This window comes from Apodemus sylvaticus, chromosome 4 (genome assembly GCF_947179515.1).
Source record: "Apodemus sylvaticus chromosome 4, mApoSyl1.1, whole genome shotgun sequence".
NCBI lineage: Eukaryota > Metazoa > Chordata > Mammalia > Rodentia > Muridae > Apodemus > Apodemus sylvaticus.
The window spans coordinates 105523353-105543360 of record NC_067475.1 but is presented as its reverse complement, the minus strand read 5'-3'; the positions used below and the strand labels follow the sequence as shown (position 1 = coordinate 105543360).

Here is a 20008-nt window from a genome sequence, read left to right as displayed (position 1 = left end):
TCAAACTAAATGGAGAGAAACTTGAAGCAATCCCACTAAAATCAGGGACTAGACAAGGCTGCCCTCTCTCTCCATATCTTTTCAATATAGTACTTGAAGTTCTAGCTAGAGCAATTAGACAACATAAGGAGGTCAAAGGGATACAAATTGGAAAGGAAGAAGTCAGACTATCACTACTTGCAGATGATATGATAGTCTACTTAAGTGACCCAAAAAACTCCACCAGAGAACTCCTACAGCTAATAAACAACTTCAGCAAAGTGGCTGGTTATAAAATCAACTCAAGAAAATCAGTAACCTTCCTATACTCAAAGGATAAGCAGGTTGAGAAAGAAGTTAGGGAAATGGTACCCTTCACAATAGCCACAAACAATATAAAGTATCCTGGTGTGACTCTAACCAAACAAATAAAAGATCTGTATGACAAGAACTTCAGGTCTCTGAAGAAGGAAATCAAAGAAGACCTCAGAAAATGGAAAAATCTTCCATGCTCGTGGATTGGCAGGATTAATATAGTTAAAATGGCCATCTTGCCAAAAGCAATCTACAGATTCAATGCGATCACCATCAAAATCCCAACTCAGTTCTTCACAGAGCTAGAAAGAGCAATTCTCAAATTCATCTGGAATAACAAAAACCCCAGGATAGCTAAAACTATTCTCAACAGTAAAAGAACTTTTGGGGGAATCAGTATTCCAGACCTCAAGCAATACTACAGAGCAATAGTGTTAAAACTACATGGTATTGGCACATTGACAGGCAAGTGGACCAATGGAATATTATTGAAGATCCAGAAATGAACCCACACACCTACGGTCACTTGATCTTCAACAAAGGAGCGGAAAATATCCAGTGGAAAAAAAGGTAGCCTTTTCAACAAATGGTGCTGGTTCAATTGGAGGTCAGGATGCAGAAGAATGTGAATTGATTCATGTCCTTGTCCTAAGCTCGACTCTGAGTGGATCAAGGACCTCCACATAAAACCAGACACACTGAAACTGAGGAAGACCCTTGAGCACATGAGCACAGGGGAAAAGTTTCTGAACAGAACACCAATAGCTTATGCTCTAAGATCAAGAATTGACAAATTGGACTTCATAAAATTACAAAGTTTCTGTAAGGCAAAGGACACCCTCAAAAGGACAAAACAGCAACCAACAAATTGGGAAAAGATCTTCACCAACACTACATCCAACAGAGGGCTAATATCCAGTATATACAAAGAACTCAAGAAGTTAGACCCCCAGAGAACCAAATAACCCTATTAAAAATGGGGTACAGAGCTAAACAAAGAATTTTCACCTGAAGATATTCAGATGGCTGAGCAGCACCTTAAGAAATGTTCAAAGTCATTAGTCATTAGGGAAATGCAAATCCAAACAATCCTGAGATTTTACCTCATATCTGTCTCTTTCTTTTCAGTCCTCACTCCTATGCTGGAGAACCTCTTGACTGACTGAGCGGGCTTGGTCAACCTCTTCTTACTTTTAGATAATGAGATAGTGAGCAGTTATGACAGGTATAAAAAGGTCATTGAGATCATTTTATTAGATTTTTATTGTTTTTCTTACTATTTTTAAAATTTGGTTTTAGGTAAGGTCTTACCTTCTATTCTTGATGGCCTGAAACTCACTGAGGAGCCCATGCTTGCTCAAACTGGCATCGCTTCTCCTGTGCTTCCTCCCAGGTGCTGGAAATTCACGCATGAGCCATAGCAGCTACCATTTATTTATTTATCTATGTGCTTGTTCGTTTATTTATTTTGAGGCACTTATTTTAAAGTGTCTTCTTTGGATGACAAATATTCTCTGGAGAACAAAACAATCTAAAAGCTCTTGTGAAGTAATTTAAGAGGTTTTGACTCAGTATAATGAAATAGAAACCAAACTATTTTAAATATATGATTTATTTACTCTGTATACATCGTATGTGCCTGAACTGTAGGTATACACAATCTAACAGCACATAAAACAACAGTGACTTTTGTAAACAGATATTTAGGTAACATATTTAATTTGTTTATAGAAACATTAGGATAAATTAATTTTAAAGGAGCAGAATTTTTGAAATATACATTAGCAATGTGCTGATGAGGTGTTTTGAGAATTAACCTTGCCAAATATTCCTTGCATCATTTAGTGATATACATGTTGAATTGTTTCATTGTTTGATATAATACATTGTGTTTAAAGAAAAAAATGCTTAAAGTACTTAATCTAGAATAATATTTGAAGTAAAATTTTCTATGCATCAAGAACGGCAAAGCGAATCTTTCCAATCTTCAGCATAGGAACTTTTTGTTAGACTTGGGGGTTTTCCTCTGCATTAGCCAGAAACCTGTTGCAGTCAGATAGTGTGCCTCTCAGAATTTAATGTGACAGGATTTCTCTCAATTTCTATTCAAAGAAAGACAAGCAGAACCACTTACTAAACTACTTGTATTTTATAACAGCAAATGAAATAACCATAGACTAGGAATACATGTATTTCCTAAGTTTCACTTAGAAGCAAATTTGCTATTTTACAGAAGAACATACTTCCTAGACCACTGAAAGGTTAAAGCAGAAACTAGAACAAGCTCCTTTGGCCAGATACAAATCCGTATTCAAATACAACTATGAGTTTTGGTATATTTTTTTTCTATTGCCAGAACATCTCTTTTCTCTTTTGCAGTAAAAAGCAGCATGTGTACAAAATCTCATGCATTAGAACAGTGTATTTATTCATTAGACAAACAGGCAAAATATTATCAAACTAGGTCAAGAATTGGTTTAGAAAGATTTTAGAAATTAGTCACAAAATTGTTCAATTACCACAGTGTATGATCTTTAAGTAATATGTGAAATGCACTTAATGTATCCCCTATGGCAGGTCATCCAAAAAATAATAACAAAGAAACCAGGAAAGATTGTGTAAGCACATGATTAGAAGAAAGTGGGAAATTAGTCTTGGGGTTATGCTAAGTTTTGCAGTCTGAGGCCTGTTTTGCAGCCATTCTGGGCTCTATTAGACTCAGCACTTCCTAATTATCCTGGCTTTCTGCCTCCCTTTTCCTGTAGGCTTTGTTTAACAACTGGATCTCTTCCTGGTAGCCATCCCTCTCCTGATGCTGCCTCCTGCTGTTCTGTCTGTGTGCTTCCACTGTGTCTGGGATAGAGATGTTGATATCACCATCAGGATCACTTGTAGGTAAGAAGAGGGAATATGAGGCAGTTTCTCCTAAGTCACATGAGACGAATCTGTTTTCCTTCCGTGAGTAGCGCAGAGAAGGAGATCTGACTTTTGTAGAGGACTGGCTGATGTTGCTAATGATTGACACAGTGTCTAAAGCCTCATCGTTGTCACAAATTTCAAGAACTTCCAAGTGTATTTTTACACTGGTATCCGCAAACGTGGAGGGAGACTCCTCTGAGTTCGGTTCATGGCCAACACTTTTAGATCGATAGACTTCTATTTTCTTAGAGGCTGGGGTTATCTTTTGCCCTTCTGCGCTGACCTCATAAGTAGAAAGAGAGAGGGTTTTCCCTGTAGGTGCTTGGAGAGACACAGTCCCTTGGAATGCACATATGGGAATAGCCAGCCCACCACCTGAACGCTGTGGAAAAAAAAAAAAAAAACAAAATGGTTATAGTGTTGAAATCGAGTCCAGAGCGGAACATGTAGAAATTTATTTTATGCAACAGAATGGTAAATTTTGTATTTCTGATCCATTTCCCTGGGAGCTACTTTACAAATGAGATTTAAATTTTGCTCCTGTAGCTGAGTTTCTCCTAAGTCAAATATTGCAAAAGGAAGGCAGTAACTTAAGAGAAGGCAAGCAATATTTTCACAGGTTAGAGCAAAATGAGTGTCCTGATAAGAAGCAGTAAGACAGCTGTTCCTTTCCAAGGGTAGGATTTTGATGTAAATTAGATGCATATTTACAATGTACAATTGCTTTTATATTTCTGCTACATATTTGGTTACATTGGAAACCATTTATATCATAGGAAATGTAGATTGTGTTATCAGAATACAGTGTTTTTTTTTTCTCATTAGTGTACTTACCAGAGAAAATGGTAATTACAAGCTATGACACAAATTAAGTACAAAGGATAATTCAACTGTTACTTCCTAAGAGGAACCAAATGGGTTTGCTTTTCCACTGAAAAGTCAGTCATTAAGGTAAACGCAGTTATAGAGAACTCCGTGGCTCTTCAAAAATCTTCCCCAAAGTTTAGACCTCTTTCTATGAAGCATCATTACCAGGTTGGAAAAAAAAACCAGAAATAAAAAAGAAAAGAAACATGATTTTCATAAAAATCTATAATCTGTAATGTGCTTTCATATTTCCAACTGACCTTCTTTCGGCTTACATGTTCTTGTTAGAAGGGCATGGTAAGGTGCAAATACCCAGAGTTCTCCACAGCAGATCGCCTCAGCATTGTCTGAGAACTTTTAGGAAATGGCAAATTTTGAAAGCTCTACACTCAAGTTATCCAAGGGGAAACTCACATAAGGAGGCCCATGTTGAATCTGCTGCATGGTAAAGTTTGAAATGCATTGCTCTAATTAAAATATGTGGTGGTCGGGAGAAATAAGATGGGGGGGGGGGCAACTTAACAGATACTTTTATACACATACACCTATAACTGAAAAAACATGGAGTTGCTGGATTGCTGGGTTTGCCTATATAAGTTTTACCAGGTCAAGACGACCAAACCTTGGGGCTGGAGAGATGGCTCAGTTGTTAAGAGCACTGATTGCTCTTCCAGAGGTCTTGAGTTCAATTCCCAGCAGTCTCATGGTGGCCCACAACCATCTGTAATGGGATCCAGTGCTCTCCTCTGGTGTGTCTGAAGACATTGACATACATATATGAAATAAATAAATATATATTTTTTAAAAAAGGATGATCAATGATCAAACTTCTTCGTTTTCCTGAGTCCATTTCAGCTTTGGCATTGAAGTCTCCCTCCCAGGAAACCTCTCACATCCAGGAAAAGTGTTCTGTGGGTTGAGACCTGAAATTTTGTATTTGCTACCAGCAAGAATGAATAGGAAAAGCCCAAGATTGGATTTTCATTTTTGGAGGACAATGTGGATTCTCTTCTACACTGGGAAAAAATATAAATGAAATATTTCAAGTAGCTTAACATTTTTCAGAACAATTTTTAAATATTCATTTCTTAAATTTAATGAGTTTTGTTTGTATGAATGCTTCATATCTGAAGAGGCCAGAAGAGGGTGTCCAGTCCTCCAGAAGTAGAACTCACCTAGCTATAAACTGCCCCTTTGTGGATGCTACAAACTGTACCCTACTCCTCTGCAAGAACAGCAAGGACTTTTAACTGCTTTCTCTTAAGACCATAGTTAGAGATTTTTTTTTATGGGAATGAACATTAAATTTTCTTGGGCAATGTTTTTTCTGAAATTAATAATTTTGTTATTTTTTAAAGAATTTTATACATATGTATAATGCATTCTGGTTACTCTGCCCTCTTTCTTCATTCTCTCCAACATTGACCAGCCTCCCTTATTCTCTGCAAATCTCTTTCCTGTATTCATGACATTTTGTTTTGTGACGCACAGAGTTGAGTGCTAGCTGGGTGACCTTTAGTTTGGAACTGTCCATCCAATGGGAACACAAGTAGATACAAAGCCTCTCCCACACCTGATAATTGTCAGTAGTTCAGAAAGTGGTGGACCCCCAAAGCCCCTGACACTGGTTGTTGTTATACTACATTTTTTCCCTTGAACTTAAGGACCATGAAAAATAAAGCCTGTGATATGTGAGAAATGTCTAAGCTATTCCCTATGGAGAAATCTTGTATTCTGTTTCTTTCTAAGGGGACCCAGACACTCACTCCAGGGATCTATACTCCAGTGGGCCAAGAATCTTGAAATCTTGTGCTATAAAGCTTGGTTTTGCTATCTATGGAGGCAAAGAACTTCAACTCTCTAAGTATAGTATTGGTCAAAGCAGAAAAGGAAACAGGACACAATTTGGCTCTATTACTCTATCAGAATATTATTTTAATAGTGGCTGTTTTGGCAAAGTGAAAAAGGCCTTTATGTACCTATTTGGTAAACATTTAGTATGTGTCAACACCATACAAGAATCAAGCTCACATTAAAAGTACAGGAATACTCTCTTCATTCAAAGATCTTTCAAGTATATAGGCTTAGAAATGTGTGAAAAAATGAATATTTCACTCTAAATATTGTAATTGACTTAGTGATCAATGTCTCTGGGGTCCAAGGAGTAACTACTTCTGATAGGGATAGTTTATATAGGAATGGCATTTCAGATTAATCTTAAAAGTTAAGAAAACATTTATATCATTAAAAGGCCTTCTTAGCCCTAATGTAAAATGACACGAGATTAAGGCAGACTAGCTTTTTATGTACACACTGTTTTCCAGATGATGACAAAGAGAGTGTGTTGTATTACCTCAAGGTGAGGCTGCACCCACTCTGTGCAGTGACATCAATATTAGTCTTATCATGCTTGATATCAAGCAGAGTAATCTGAGGAGGGTGGGCTTGGAAAATCATGAATTGAAAAGTCATCCTGAAAATCTTCCTATCTTGATAAAAAAAGGGGTTTCTGTTTTTTTTTTGTTGTTGTTGTTGTTTTTGTTTCTGTTTTTGTTTAAAATCAAAGACAGATTTCTGATTTTTTTAATTATAATCTACTAAAGCATTATTCCATCAGAAAATCTGATTGTCCAGGCTTGGGAGATGGCTGAGTCATAAAGTTTTTGTGCAAGCATGATGAACTGGCCCCCAGTACTCAAGGGAAGAGCCTCTGTGGTCTCATTCATCTGTGACCTTAGCCTGGGTGGGAGCAGAGACAGAAGTATTCCTGGGCTCATTGGAATCTAACCAAAATGGTGAGCTTAGTTGAAAGACCATGTCTCAAGCATCAAAGTTGGAGAGCAATTGAGGAAGACATCTCTAAGCTAATCTCTGTCCTTCAACATATCTGCATGAGTGAACATACCCTCCCACGCACAGCCACACAAATACACGCCCACATACAGAGCTATACACACTAAAGGAATTCTGAATGTTTTCTCAGAATGTAAGATGACCTCCTTTCTCTCTGTATTCTAAGAAATCGCTCATTTGAGAGCAGAATTACCTTACATTATGATTTGTTATATGTGGGAAGCCATTAGAGACCCTCACTTTGGCTGACAGGGCAAAGGCCCTGAGATAAGCAAATAAGAGCCTCTCCCGCGGGCATTGGTTTAGCCATTGTCTCGAGATAACTGCAGAATGGTCCTGCCTGCATCAACACCCACCGACTCAGGTAATTGCAGTGGAAGGAAGTCCTGAGATAACTGCGGCAGCTCAAAAGTACCTCTAACTGCCATTCCAAGGGCTCTGATGCCTTTTTCTGGCCTCTAGGTATGAGGCACACATCTGGTATGTTATTCATTCATGCAATAGAACACTCATACACATGACGTAAAAATAAATCTTCAAAAATGTTTAAAGGGAATGAGATTGGGAGGTCTACTTCATCTGATTTGACAGATCCATATACTGAGTTAGAGGATGGTAGCTCAATCAGATTAGCATTTTGGAATTAGATATTGCCAATGTCTGGATAAGTATGAAGACTGATTTTTGAGAACTTGCACTCAAAGTACTGGGTTATTAAAATAATGTTTTTGAACCTTCCCATTCAAATGGATAGTCTATATTTGAGGGCTATAGAAGCAAAAAAGAGATAAGAAGAAGAACAACAACAACAAAATCAGGCTGCAGCATGCACAAAGAACCCAGATAGGATTTCTGAAAAGAAGTTGCCCAAGTGCTAGGATATACATGGCCGATGCTCAGCATCACATGCAGGAACTCATGACAATCAAAGCTTGAACTCTTTGCGGTGCTACAATGAAAGTATAGAAAAGTGCCTTATAGAGGATGCATAGAAACTTGGATCCTATTGTTTGTGGGAAAGTAAAATGATGCAGATGGCATGGACAACAGAACAATGCCCCCAAATTAAAAAATAACTAGAATTATCATATATTAAGTATATATGATAGCCAAGCACTGATCACTTAAATATGAGCAAGGTGGTATATTTTATGTGTATTTTATAGGTGCAGTTTAAAAATCATGCTTACCTTGGCAACATAACCTTTCTGCCTGTGCCTCCTTTAGGTTGGGTTTACAGATATAAATAAGCCCCTAGTTTACTTGTACAGCTATATTTTATTTGTATATCTTTAAGTAAAACCATAAAAGTCTGGCATCATTTATAGAAGTATTTTTCCCCTTTAAACAGGACTTAGGTATTATTTAAGTTAGAGAACATCAATGTAGGCTATAGATAATGGAATTGTGAATAAATGCGGGAGACCAAACTGTGGAAAACCAGACTTTCAACAGCTTTCACCTTGAGAGTACACTGACCTTACGGTTTACAGCTGAACCACCCCCTTCTTCACACAAGGCTGATCAACTGGTTCTTATCCTGGCCGAACACCTGGGGTTGTCTGGGCGGAACCAGCATTCCAGAAAGACAGCTGGATGTCTCAAGCCACACCCTTTCCTCTTTCTGTGCCTTTAGCATTCCCCCTCAGCCCCTCCCTACTTCCTCACATGGTGTATTCAAAACCAGACTTTGAACTTTTCATTAAAGAGGCCTTGACAAGACACCCCTTTTTCTTGGCTTCCCTTTTCTTTCCCGCCCGTTTCTCTTTCATGCTGGTTCTCCTCGACTTCCCAAATAACTAGGTCCCGCAGGATGGGATAAATAAAGAGAACTATGATATTGGACGATAAAGAGAGGAGCTGACAGACTCAGTAAAATTACTAGGATTTTCGCCTGCTATTGATAGAATAGAGAACGTGGACTGAGTCATTGTGTCATTGTTATGAGTGAAAGGTAGGCCGGCTGATATTCAACAGTGGAGTGAAGATGCTCCCATGCCTTGACAGCTCACAAACCACAGAGCTAGCTGCTCAACCTCCCAAACAACCCCAGTCCATGTGAAGATGCAACGTTATGCTCAAGGCTGTCATGGGGAAGTTAGCCTAGCTTTAAGCAAGGGGAAGAGAGACCCGAGAACCTTCCCAAAGCAGGACTACATCCTCAGAGATGGTGGAAACCCCTGGCATTGATGATACCTTGCACTGCTCTAAAGGTCCTGGGTGGAGCACAATCCAGAAAAAAAGGGAATAAGTAGCAGAGGCACTGAGCAGGACGAAACAAGGATACACAACTGGTAGTTGCACGTGTTTTCTACCTAAAAATTCCAGAGAAAAGAAAAATTTGAGTGAGAACTAATGAGACTCTAGTGAGGTGGTTGGATTGTAAGTAAACTAAAAGCCTGGTGGCTGTTGCCAATCAAAACAAGTTTTTAAAAGGTTCCATTCAGAGTCTGGAGAAATGGTTCAGTGTGAAAGAGTATTTGCTATTCTTGGGGAGGACCCAGGATTAGTTCTCACATCTCCATAGTGTCTCATAACTCTACATAATTCTAGTTCCAGGGAATCAGATCTAATACTCTCTTCTGGCCTCCATGGACATCAGGCATGCATATGAAGTGCAAGCATGCATCAGGGAAAACTCTCAGACACGAACATCTACACAATCTTTAAAAATAAAAAAGGTCTGATTCCAAACAACAGCACTATTGTAAAACTCGCTAAGATAACAGCCACCATAATAAAAACCAGCAAACACAAACAGAAGACAAGAGAGACAATATTTTATTTTGAGACGTATTGCAAGTCTGATGATAATGACTTAATATATTTTTAAAATGAAAATCCAAATGAAATTCTTTCTTGTGTTGTGAGAAATGTATAAGCTTGTGAATAAGCAAAAAAATATGTGCAAACATAATAATATGGTAACATTCTAGCTGTTAAAGATCAGCTAAGAAACAAGGTACAATATATGATGAAGATGCTATTTCAAAATAAGTGGAATGGCTGGATATGGTGGCCAAGGCCTATAATCTTAAAACTTAGAAGGTAGAAAGAAGAAGGAAGATCATGAATCTGAGACCAGTTTTCATCACAAACCAAGACCCTGGTTCAAAACAACTACAGAATAGCAAGAAGAATAACAGAATCTTATTTTGTTTTTACATAAATTTTTTAAAGCAAATAAAAAAGCAAAATAGTATTACTGTACAAAATATATTTTTGTATTTTGACTATGCTGAGTAAGAAGCATTAGTTATAGGTGTATGGGAAGATCCTCTCAACATTTTCTTTGATAAAACTAAAATGTATGGAACTTAATTATACATCAACTTTATTGCAAAATCAGAAAAATCTATTTAAATAACCTGCAACTATTCATTTTATAGTCTGTGCTTTCTTACCATTTTAAAGTGAGTGAATTTGCATTTGCCTGCGAATAATGATAACCCATTACTGTGGTACACTCAGGCGTGTGGGTGGCTGGGAGATTTTTCTTTCTTAAAAAAAAATTTGGAAATGAAAAGCATTTCTGAACCTCACAAATACTTCAGGAAAAGTGAGCCTGCCATGTAAACACATTAGCACAAATAATCTTCTGTGATAATTGATTCAAACTTGCTGACCTTGGATACACTGAATGCCTTTTCTTTTTTCACAATAAGCTGCTAGGTGAATTCAGGGTGAAATTATAATATAAAAAGAGTCTCTCTACATGATTATCTGAACAAGGTGAAGCTTTCTCTTGGTTGTCTGAATTATTCAACTGAAGCAAGGCATATTACAGCAGAGGAGATCGTCACTTTATCCAAGGCCACAACTGGACATGGGTTCTTTGAATGAGAAGTTGGAACTATCACTGACTTGTGAATAATCCAAATGATTGGCAAATTTAATATTTTTTAAAAAAATGAATTTTCCTGATTTTTAAGAGACTTTTGGTGTTTAAATGTATACACATTGAGAAGTGTAAGTCAAGCAGACTCAATGCAGGTTGGAGAAGCATGCGTAGACATACTAGGAAGGAAACAAAAACCAGACACAAAAACTCATGAGATAATTAAATTTTTAAAAAAGTTTGTTGTGGGGAAACTCAGTAATTATAAATGTTATATATGTTCACATTCCCAGCTCCTCAAATCTTCTGTCCAACCATGTCCTTTTTATGATCCAACATGTGATGAGAACCAACATGTGATGACACACAAGAACTGATCAAAGTAAGAAAAAGTTGGGGAAGAAAATAAAGACCTTGAATAACATATTTTTCCATGAAAAGATGTGTGGCAGCTGGGTGGTGGTGGTGTAAAACCCCCAAAAACCGACGGTGCCCTAGCACCCCACGCCCCGGAAGGCAACACCCAAATCACTCGCGAGAAACAGTCTCGATGCAATAGCATGAGGATTTCTTTATTCCAGAATTCTGGGTTCCATAGCCGTGCACCACGCAGGACTATGGACCCCTGGTACCGGATTGCTGCAGCTTTTATAAGTTTACAACAGAGCCCGCGAATCACAAACCAATCATTTCTTAGCATGGAGAGCCCGCGAAATGTGAGCCAATCGATTTGTACCACTCCATAGTTTTTAGGCCAATCAGTTTAAATTATCGGAGCCCGCGCTCAATGGACCAATTAGTTCTCTATAATGTCTACAGCTGCGTGAACTCCTGCTTAGGGGTAATGGCGTAAGTTTACAGAAGATAAGCTTAGCCCATTTCCAGTTACCCTATGGGGCCAGGATCACCTATTCAAGGCCTTTCTGCTAGGTCTAAACAAAGGGTGGGCTCTGGAATGTGACCTTTTACCTAGTTTCTAACAAAATGAGATAGCATTTTAAACTCCTGATTTCTTGGGGTAATTAGAGTTAGTCTGTATTATTTTCTATCCTTTCAGTGGCACATGCCTGTAATCCCAGCACTCTGGGAGGCAGAGGCAGGCAGATTTCTGAGTTCCAGGACAGCCTCGTCTACAGAGTGAGTTCTAGGATAGCCAGGGCTATGCAGAGAAACCCTGTCTCTAAAAAACCAAATTCAACCCCCACCCCCCAAAAAAAAGATGTGTGGCAAAGTCTACCCTCCCAGACCTCAGACCTATGCCTTATGCCTTTTCTTATTTTAATTTGGAGTGTGTGTGTGTGTGTGTGTGTGTGTGCGTGCGCGTACGCACACACGTGTATCACATAGGGAGGTTCTTTTGCATATGAGAACAATCTGGAGGCCAGAGATAGACCTTTCTCAATTGCTTATCTACCTATCTATCTATCTGTCTATCTATCTATCTATCTATCTATCTATCTATCTATCTATGTACTTACTTACTTTTGAGACAGGACTGAAACCTCACTGTTTTGGCTGCCCATAGGAACCATAGCTTAGAGAACTGGGAATTACAAATGCCCCTTTTTGTGGGGGTTCTGGGTTTTCATACTCAGGTTTCAGGCTTGCAGAGCAAGCATCTTTGCCACTGAACCGGCTCCTTAGCCCACGAAAACCCTTTTTTTCCCCGTGACAGGCTAGCCGTGAAGACTGATGCTCACCATGACAAATACTTACTGATCCTGCTGACCATGAGCCACATGCTACAATTCCTGGTGGGTGTTTAACATTTTAACAATTAATATGCATATTAATCTTCTAAAATGAAGGCCCAACTTACCCAAAGCATGCATATGATGTAATTGAGTTGTGGGAGGTAGCACAAGTAAGTGCATTTCAGAGTCAAACCTAAGTCCAAGATCACCCGTCTCATTCCCTTTGTTCTACGCTGTTCTGCTACTTCAATGCATCATGGAACATGCCACTCTATTCCTTGCAAGTCTGAGGTAAACATGGCTAACATTTCTCTCTCCTAACTTGGGAATAATCTACAGAATAATCTGGTGAAACATAGAAGGAAAAAGGATTTCTTCACATTAGGAAGTAAAACAGTATTTAGAAAAGCAGCTTTAACACAAAAAGTTTTGAGTGGACTTTACAAGGATCACTTTAACAGTAATAAAATAGGGGAAATGTATTCTAGGAGGATAACTTAGCAGCCTGTGAAAGATGGATTGAAAAGTGTGAGTGAAGTACCAGGGAAAGCAAACAGGAGGGCCTTGAAATCACTTGTGGAAGAGAAAGAGCCATGAACTTGGATGTTCATACAGCAAGTGGCACGGGAGGGACGGAGGGACACATAGAAACTGCCAAGGCAATGCTCTTTGATTCTGTGGATGCCAGGACTGAAGTTCTGCCACCTAGTCATCTACACCTGGCTTTGAACCCACTGGAGTCACGATCTCTGTAATCTTCACTTGTCTGGGTATTAGGCTTGCCTTGTGAAACACTGACCTTACAAGAATTCATGCACAGCCTACATCTTGCTTCACATAGAGCAAGGCTCTTGTATATGTTAGCTGTTCCAGGGCATGGAGAGAGTAGAGCCCAAGGTGTTTTGTAAGTTTGTGTTTTCTGTGTCTCATATCAGGACTTGAGAAAGAGAGCTTAGAAAGGTGAGTAAACTCATATAGAAATTAACACACACAAATATAAATAATGAACCATCAAGAGAAAAGAAAATGTAGAATTTAGAGCAAAGAAAACTTCCAGTGACAGGAAAAATTATTACATAATGGTAAAGGGATCAACCCACCAGAAAGAGGTAGCAATCCTAAAATGTACAGAGTAAACCACAGAGCAGTGCAATACATGATGTAAGACTGGTAACATGGAAGGAAAATGAGAAAATTCTTCATATAGCTGGAGACTGCAACACGCTATCAGCAACTGAGAATAAAGTCGGAATTCAGGAAGACTGACATGGGTCAATGTGATCTAATCAATCTGTAGACTATTTTTTAAGAAAATCCAACAAAGCAGAGTATGTAGTTTATTCAAATGTTAGTGAAATGTGTACTAAGATAATCAATGTCTAGTTCACAGAACAATGTTGCAATACATGGGTTATGAAAATCTTTCTTGAACACTTTCCCAAAGACAACTTTTGGCAGACCTCTCAGCAAAATTACTAATACCCCTTGAGCTCTTTAAAGACTGTGTACTAACCTGCTCTCCTATTGTGTATTCAGTCTTTTTAAATTTAACCTACCTTTAAGAGAACAATATTGCCTTGGTTTTCTCCTATTATCAGCCTATACAACCTAATAAAATGCTGAGCTTTTATCTTAAATTATGTCCCCTTTCTTGACCTGAACCCAGAATAAAGTATGTATGCATTGTGGGCTATGGTAATGATGAGCTGAGAACAGCCAACAGGTTGAAAGCAACTTTAAAGGAAATATCCACCGTACATTTTGCAAGTAATGTAGACGAAGCTCAGTTGCATGTGTTTGGAGTGTTGTCTACTATTGTGAGTCAGATGGGATCAGTGAAGTTTCTTCCCTTGTAAACCTCTAAGAATTTTTGTAAAGAATCCCTCATCATCCTCCATACAGTGTTTTCTGTGCAGTTCAACAAATACACAACAAAGTCATTTCGTGAATAGACATAGGACGAGGCTCAGATTTAGACACAGACATTCAGAGCCAGGCATAAGGACAGAGCAGACTCACAACAGAGGGCTCACAGATGGGGCAGTAACTGTGCACTATTGACTGATGCAAGGCACAGGTAGATTAGAAAATTAAAACTGAGGCTCACTTGCAGTTCAATTAATCCAAAAGGAAGTGACTTTGTTTTCATTTCTTATTTCGACATGAATGCATTTTAGTATTCTCTGAGGTTATCTTTAATTTGTTAAGTGACTCAGAAGAAATGGAAATGCATTGAAAAGAAATAAAATTACACAGAATATTGTTCTCTCCGTGGAATCAGGGTTACTAGAATTTATCAAGAACATTACCAAACTCTTAGAAATTAAGCAAACACTAAGACATGGTGCATGACTCAAAGAATTTCTTCGTTGTTGACGGAAATAGAAACACATTGGGCTGAATTAAAATAAATGCAGCATCCATGCTAAGGCAGCACTGAGAGAAGAATTTAAAGCACTAAATCCATGTATTAGGATGCAGCAGCAGCTTCAAGTCTAAGCTTCCACCAATATTTATTTTTAGAAAAGCAAAAGCAAAGTAAGCAAAGCAGCAATAAAGGAGAAAATAAGATAACAGAAATCATGTGAATGGAAGAAACAGTGAAAATCAATGCACACAAGTTGGTTTTTAACAGATCAATAACATTGACAAACCCCTAGGAGCACTGACCAAATAAAAAGAGAAGATGCAGATGACCTGCATAAGAAAGGATCAGGTGATAACCACAGATGCTGGAAGGATGGAGAGGCATGACACACAAATCCCACACTTGAATTCAGCCACTTATATGAAACATATTGACTCCCTGAATGCATAAAACCTACCACAGGGCATCTAAAAATTAAACAGGGATTGAAGTCTACTGTGCTACTAGGGCATTTGAAACTGTAGCCTAAAAATGTTAAAAGAGAAATACCCTACAGCGTAGATGGTTTCACCGGAATTTTAATCACCAGAAATCGATCCATCAATTTTCTTGCAAAAACTAGAAGAGGAGGGAACAGTTTATTTCAAAGATCTAATTTTAGTCTAATACCAAAGCTACACTGATAGCATCAGAAAACCTTACAGATTAATATCACTCATAAATACAGATGTAAGTATCTTAAACAAATATTAACAATTGGAATCCAGGCATCAATAAAATAATTTCACGTTATGACCAAGTAAAGTTTACTACAAAAATGTTAGGCTGGTTTAGAATTCAGAAACTGATTAATGTGATCCACCACAGTTAAGGAAGAAAAATTCCATGATTGTGCTGGCTAGTTTTATGTCAACTTGACATGAGCTCAAGTCACTGGAAAGGAAGTAACCTCAACTGAGAAAATGCTTTCATAAGATAGGGTTTGTGGGAAAGCCTGTAAGGCGTTTTCTTTATTAGTGATTGATGGGGGATAGCCCAACCCATTTCATTGTGGGTGGTGACACCCCTGGGCATGGTCCTAGGTTATAAAAGAAAGAAGGGTGACTAACATGCAGGGAACAAGCTAGTGAGCAGTACCCCTCCAGGGCCTTTGCATCAGAGTTTGCCTCTAGGGTCCAGCTCTGCTTGAGTTCTTGCCCTAACTTCCTTCAGTGACACACTACAATGTGAAAGGACACAGGTGCTTACTGCTCTGTGTGATACAGTACCAGCACAGTTTAAAGTGAAGAAAGGAGACAATGAGCTATAGCTATTATAGGTGACATGATTAATCTGTAGAGAAAATCCCAGGGAACCATAAAACTTAAGACTAAACATACACCTAAATAAGATTTTAGGATATAAGGATAAATGTACAAAATCACTGGAGTTTTTTTTGAATGCTACCAATGGATGTGTACCCAGAAAAAAGAAACTGAAAATACAATAGCATGTACAATTGCTCATGAAATTAAATATTAAGATATAAATTTTACCTAACCATCTCTATACTGGCAATGAACAAATTTCTCAAAGAAACCAAATATCTAAATAAAGAAAGACACAATGGGCTAGAATACTCAGCATAGTAAGATCTAAATTTTCTTTGTATTGATATATCTTTAATATAATTTCTATCAAAATCCCAGTAAGATATTTTTACAGATATAGATAATAGTACCTGCACACATCATGCACACACAGAGAGATTCAAAAACAAACATAAATCTAAAATCATATATGTATTCTATGAATTTCACACAAAAGTGCAAAAGTAATTTGAAGGAAGAAAGACAGGCTTTTCAGCAAATGGTGATGGAGTATATGTTTATATTTTTTAAAAGCCTAGAATTATCTCATATTTTATTCAAAAATTGATTAAAATGGATTAGAAATTAAAATACGACTATATATATATATATATATATATATATATATATATATATATATATTTACTTACAATGAGCATTTATAATCTAGAGCCAAAGTGTTGCTAGAGTTGACACCAAAAGCATAAATGGAAATTTGGTAAATTATACTTTACCAAAATAAAAATGCTATTGTTTGTGAAAATGCAAAATGGGGTTCAGTAGGCTTATCAATAGGACTTACCAAACACTCTCAGATGATGCTGAGTTTGCCAGGTCATGGGCCATATATTTGACAGCAACAGATATGTGAGTCTGTTTGACTCTGCACTGCCTCAAATTCCATGTCTTCATGGATAAATAGATTCTGTGATTTTATAGGATTAGTAATCTAGAGAAATAAAGCAGAGATTCTGATTCCTACTAGAGGAATAACAGAAAGCCCCAAAGCCAATTTTCTAGTTAACTAGAACCAAAACCAAACCAAAAAAATCTGAATTCAAATATTTTAATTAAATCTTAATATTAATTAATTAATAAAGATTAATTCAAATTCTACTTTGGTTGAAAATAAGACATTCTGAAAAAAAAAAAAGGTTCAGCCTAAATATAAAATCTTATTTTGCATTGATCTTATAGCCAGAACAGGATTTTAATGAACATATAATTTCATTTAAATTGCTATCTTCCTTATAGAAATTGTGCTCTTCATATTTTCAAATCATATTTTGAAGTCCATCTAGGCCAATGGTCACAACCATCACAGCCACAAGACTTACTATGGGAATTGTGAATTTAAATGTGTTATTAGTTTGAGGATTATTAAGAGGTGTTTTTCCATTTTCTGGTCTAATAGAAATGAAAAGACTTGTCTTCTATCAGTGACATATATATTACACATTCAAGTTTATTTTTCTGTTTTATTAGTTTTTTCCTAATAAAAACAAGAGAATAAACTAACTTGAAATGAAAAATAAATTGGGCTCAGTGGTGTCAATTTCTAACCCCAGAAATTTGGGAAGCTAACATAACAGGGTCTCAATTCTAAGACCTGCCTAGACCATTTCAAGTTCAATGCCAACCTGGGCAACTTGGTGAAACTTTCTCAAAAGAAAAAGCTTATTTAACAAGAGCCACAGGCATCATTCAATGGTAGGGTTTTTGCTTAGTATGTATAAATCTCTGGATTCAATTCTTATAAAATAAAAATTAGGAATTATAAATCATATTTAGAAAAAATATAACATTTTATCAGAAATAAGTGAATCCTAAGAACCAAATTAATTTTTCACAGGGTTCAATAAGGCTCAGGGATAAAGTAATTGCTTCATATGTATGTCCCTGAGTTTTATCCCTAGATCCAAAAGGGGGGAAAAGGTAAAATAATTTCTCTTATCTTAATGAAAATTACTTATACAGTGGGATGTTGTGTGCTGTTGTGGACACCTTACCAAACAATGGTAAGAAAACATTCCTCCCTGTCTTAGAGTTTCATTGCTATGAAGATACACTATGACCATGGCAACTGTTATAAAAACAAAAAGAAAAACAAAACAAAGACAAAATAACCCTCAAAAATATTTAATTTCTGCTGGCTTATAGTTTTAAATGTTTAGTCCATTATCAACATGATAGCACTTATCAGCATGCAGACAGACATGGTGCTAGAACAGGAGCTGAGAGTTCTACCACTTTATCTAAGACTGCCTGTCATGCTGGGCAGAGCTTGTGCATAGGAGACTTCAGTGCCAGTCCCTTCAGTGATGTACTTCCTTCAACAAGTCCCCGCGTACTCCAGAGGCCACACCTCCTAACAGTGCCACTCTTTATGGTTTAAGCATTCAAACACATGAGTTTATGTGTATGTCCCTGAGTTTTATCCTTAGACCCAAAAGGGTGAAAAAGGGGGAGCCAACCTAATCAATAACCACACTCACTGATCAGAATTAGATCAGGAGTACAGATATAGGTTTTTCACTTGAAAGATTTTTCTTAAAGGGTAAATGCAGCGTTTTGAAAAGGATGCCCATTCTACAAAGAAAAAAGTAAGAATTTATGTTTATGATTTATGTGTAAGTATAAAAGAAAAATGTGCTCAGAGTATAAGAGAAAGCATAACAACCCCACAGGTCCAGGTAGTAGATGAATGGTGTCCTGGAACAGAGGAGGTAACAGGAATTAGGAATAAATGGGCACACTAGGTATTTCTGGTGTAATGGAAATATCCTAAACCTGAATTTTGGTGGTGGTAATTCAATTTGATAAACTTAGAAATCACTAAAATTTATACTTTAAATTAGTAAATTCTATGGCATGGAAAATACCTAAAACTTGACATTTATTTCAAATCATATTTGTATGTATATATTTGTGTGGGTGTGTGCCATGTGTGGGGGTTGGGTGTTCAAAAAGGCCTGGCAACACCAGATCCTGGTGAGCTTCAGTTACTGATGAGCTACTTGGCTTAGGTGTGGTAACTGAACTTGGATACCAAGTGTCCTTATCCACTGAGCTATCTCTCCAGTCTCAGGAAAATCCTTTTCAATAAGCTTTTCTTAAAGTGTATTTTCACTGATTTTCAGGGCTGCCTGTAACATAGCACATCTACTACTACTAAACAATTCAGTGACCCTGGGCAAGTCATACACTTATTACAGGCCTTAATCTCATTACCTATAAAGAAAAGCATAGATTTCATGAGCCCTGAAATATTTTGTCCATGTTGACATGAAAGAAAGCACTATGATTTGTCCTAGATATCTCAGTAGGAATGTTCCTGCAAAGGGAGTTAAAAGTATAAAATTATCTTCAAAGATTTGATGAAAGATATTATGGAACCAAGATCTAGAATGGTTCTGTTAGTTAACAATAAACTACTGTTGCTCATACAGTGTTTATGAGTTCTCAAAAATGTAAGAAAGTTGAGTCACAATGTATACTGTAATAGAACTACCTATTGCAAGAAAATAAAATAAGAGAGAACAAAGCAGGTTATAAAGCAGTATGCACATGTTTCATAGCCTTTTTGTAGTTTAGGCGGAAATCTCTAAAGAGAGTCATGAATGCTTATGCAGCTCCTCAACAATAAATTACACTGATGGAATAATGGGTCTTGAGTCAAGAGCACTTCTTTTCAGGTTTGATTCTCTTCAGATCTCAGTGGGCGTTAGGCACACATCAGTGGTGCACATAGTCAGACTGTAGTGTAGTTTAGTCTTGAAAAACAGAGAAGCCCTGCTGCTTTGGGCCCATATCTTCAGCATTGGCT

The 20008-nt window shown here is 37.4% G+C and overlaps 1 protein-coding gene across 2 annotated transcripts in view; it reads right to left on the bottom strand.

Annotated features, from left to right (window-relative positions):
- Window positions 1–3022: 3022 nt before the first annotated feature.
- The window catches only part of Gpr149 (G protein-coupled receptor 149), a 52395-nt gene continuing 35409 nt past the window's right edge, over window positions 3023–20008 (bottom strand). The window contains exon 4 of one of the 2 annotated variants that reach the window (XM_052178706.1): window positions 3023–3595. In XM_052178706.1, coding sequence (XP_052034666.1) covers window positions 3023–3595 — 573 coding nt within the window. Of the gene's footprint in view, window positions 3596–17017; window positions 17132–20008 lie in introns of those variants that run through there. The other variant, XM_052178707.1, reaches the window with a different exon arrangement.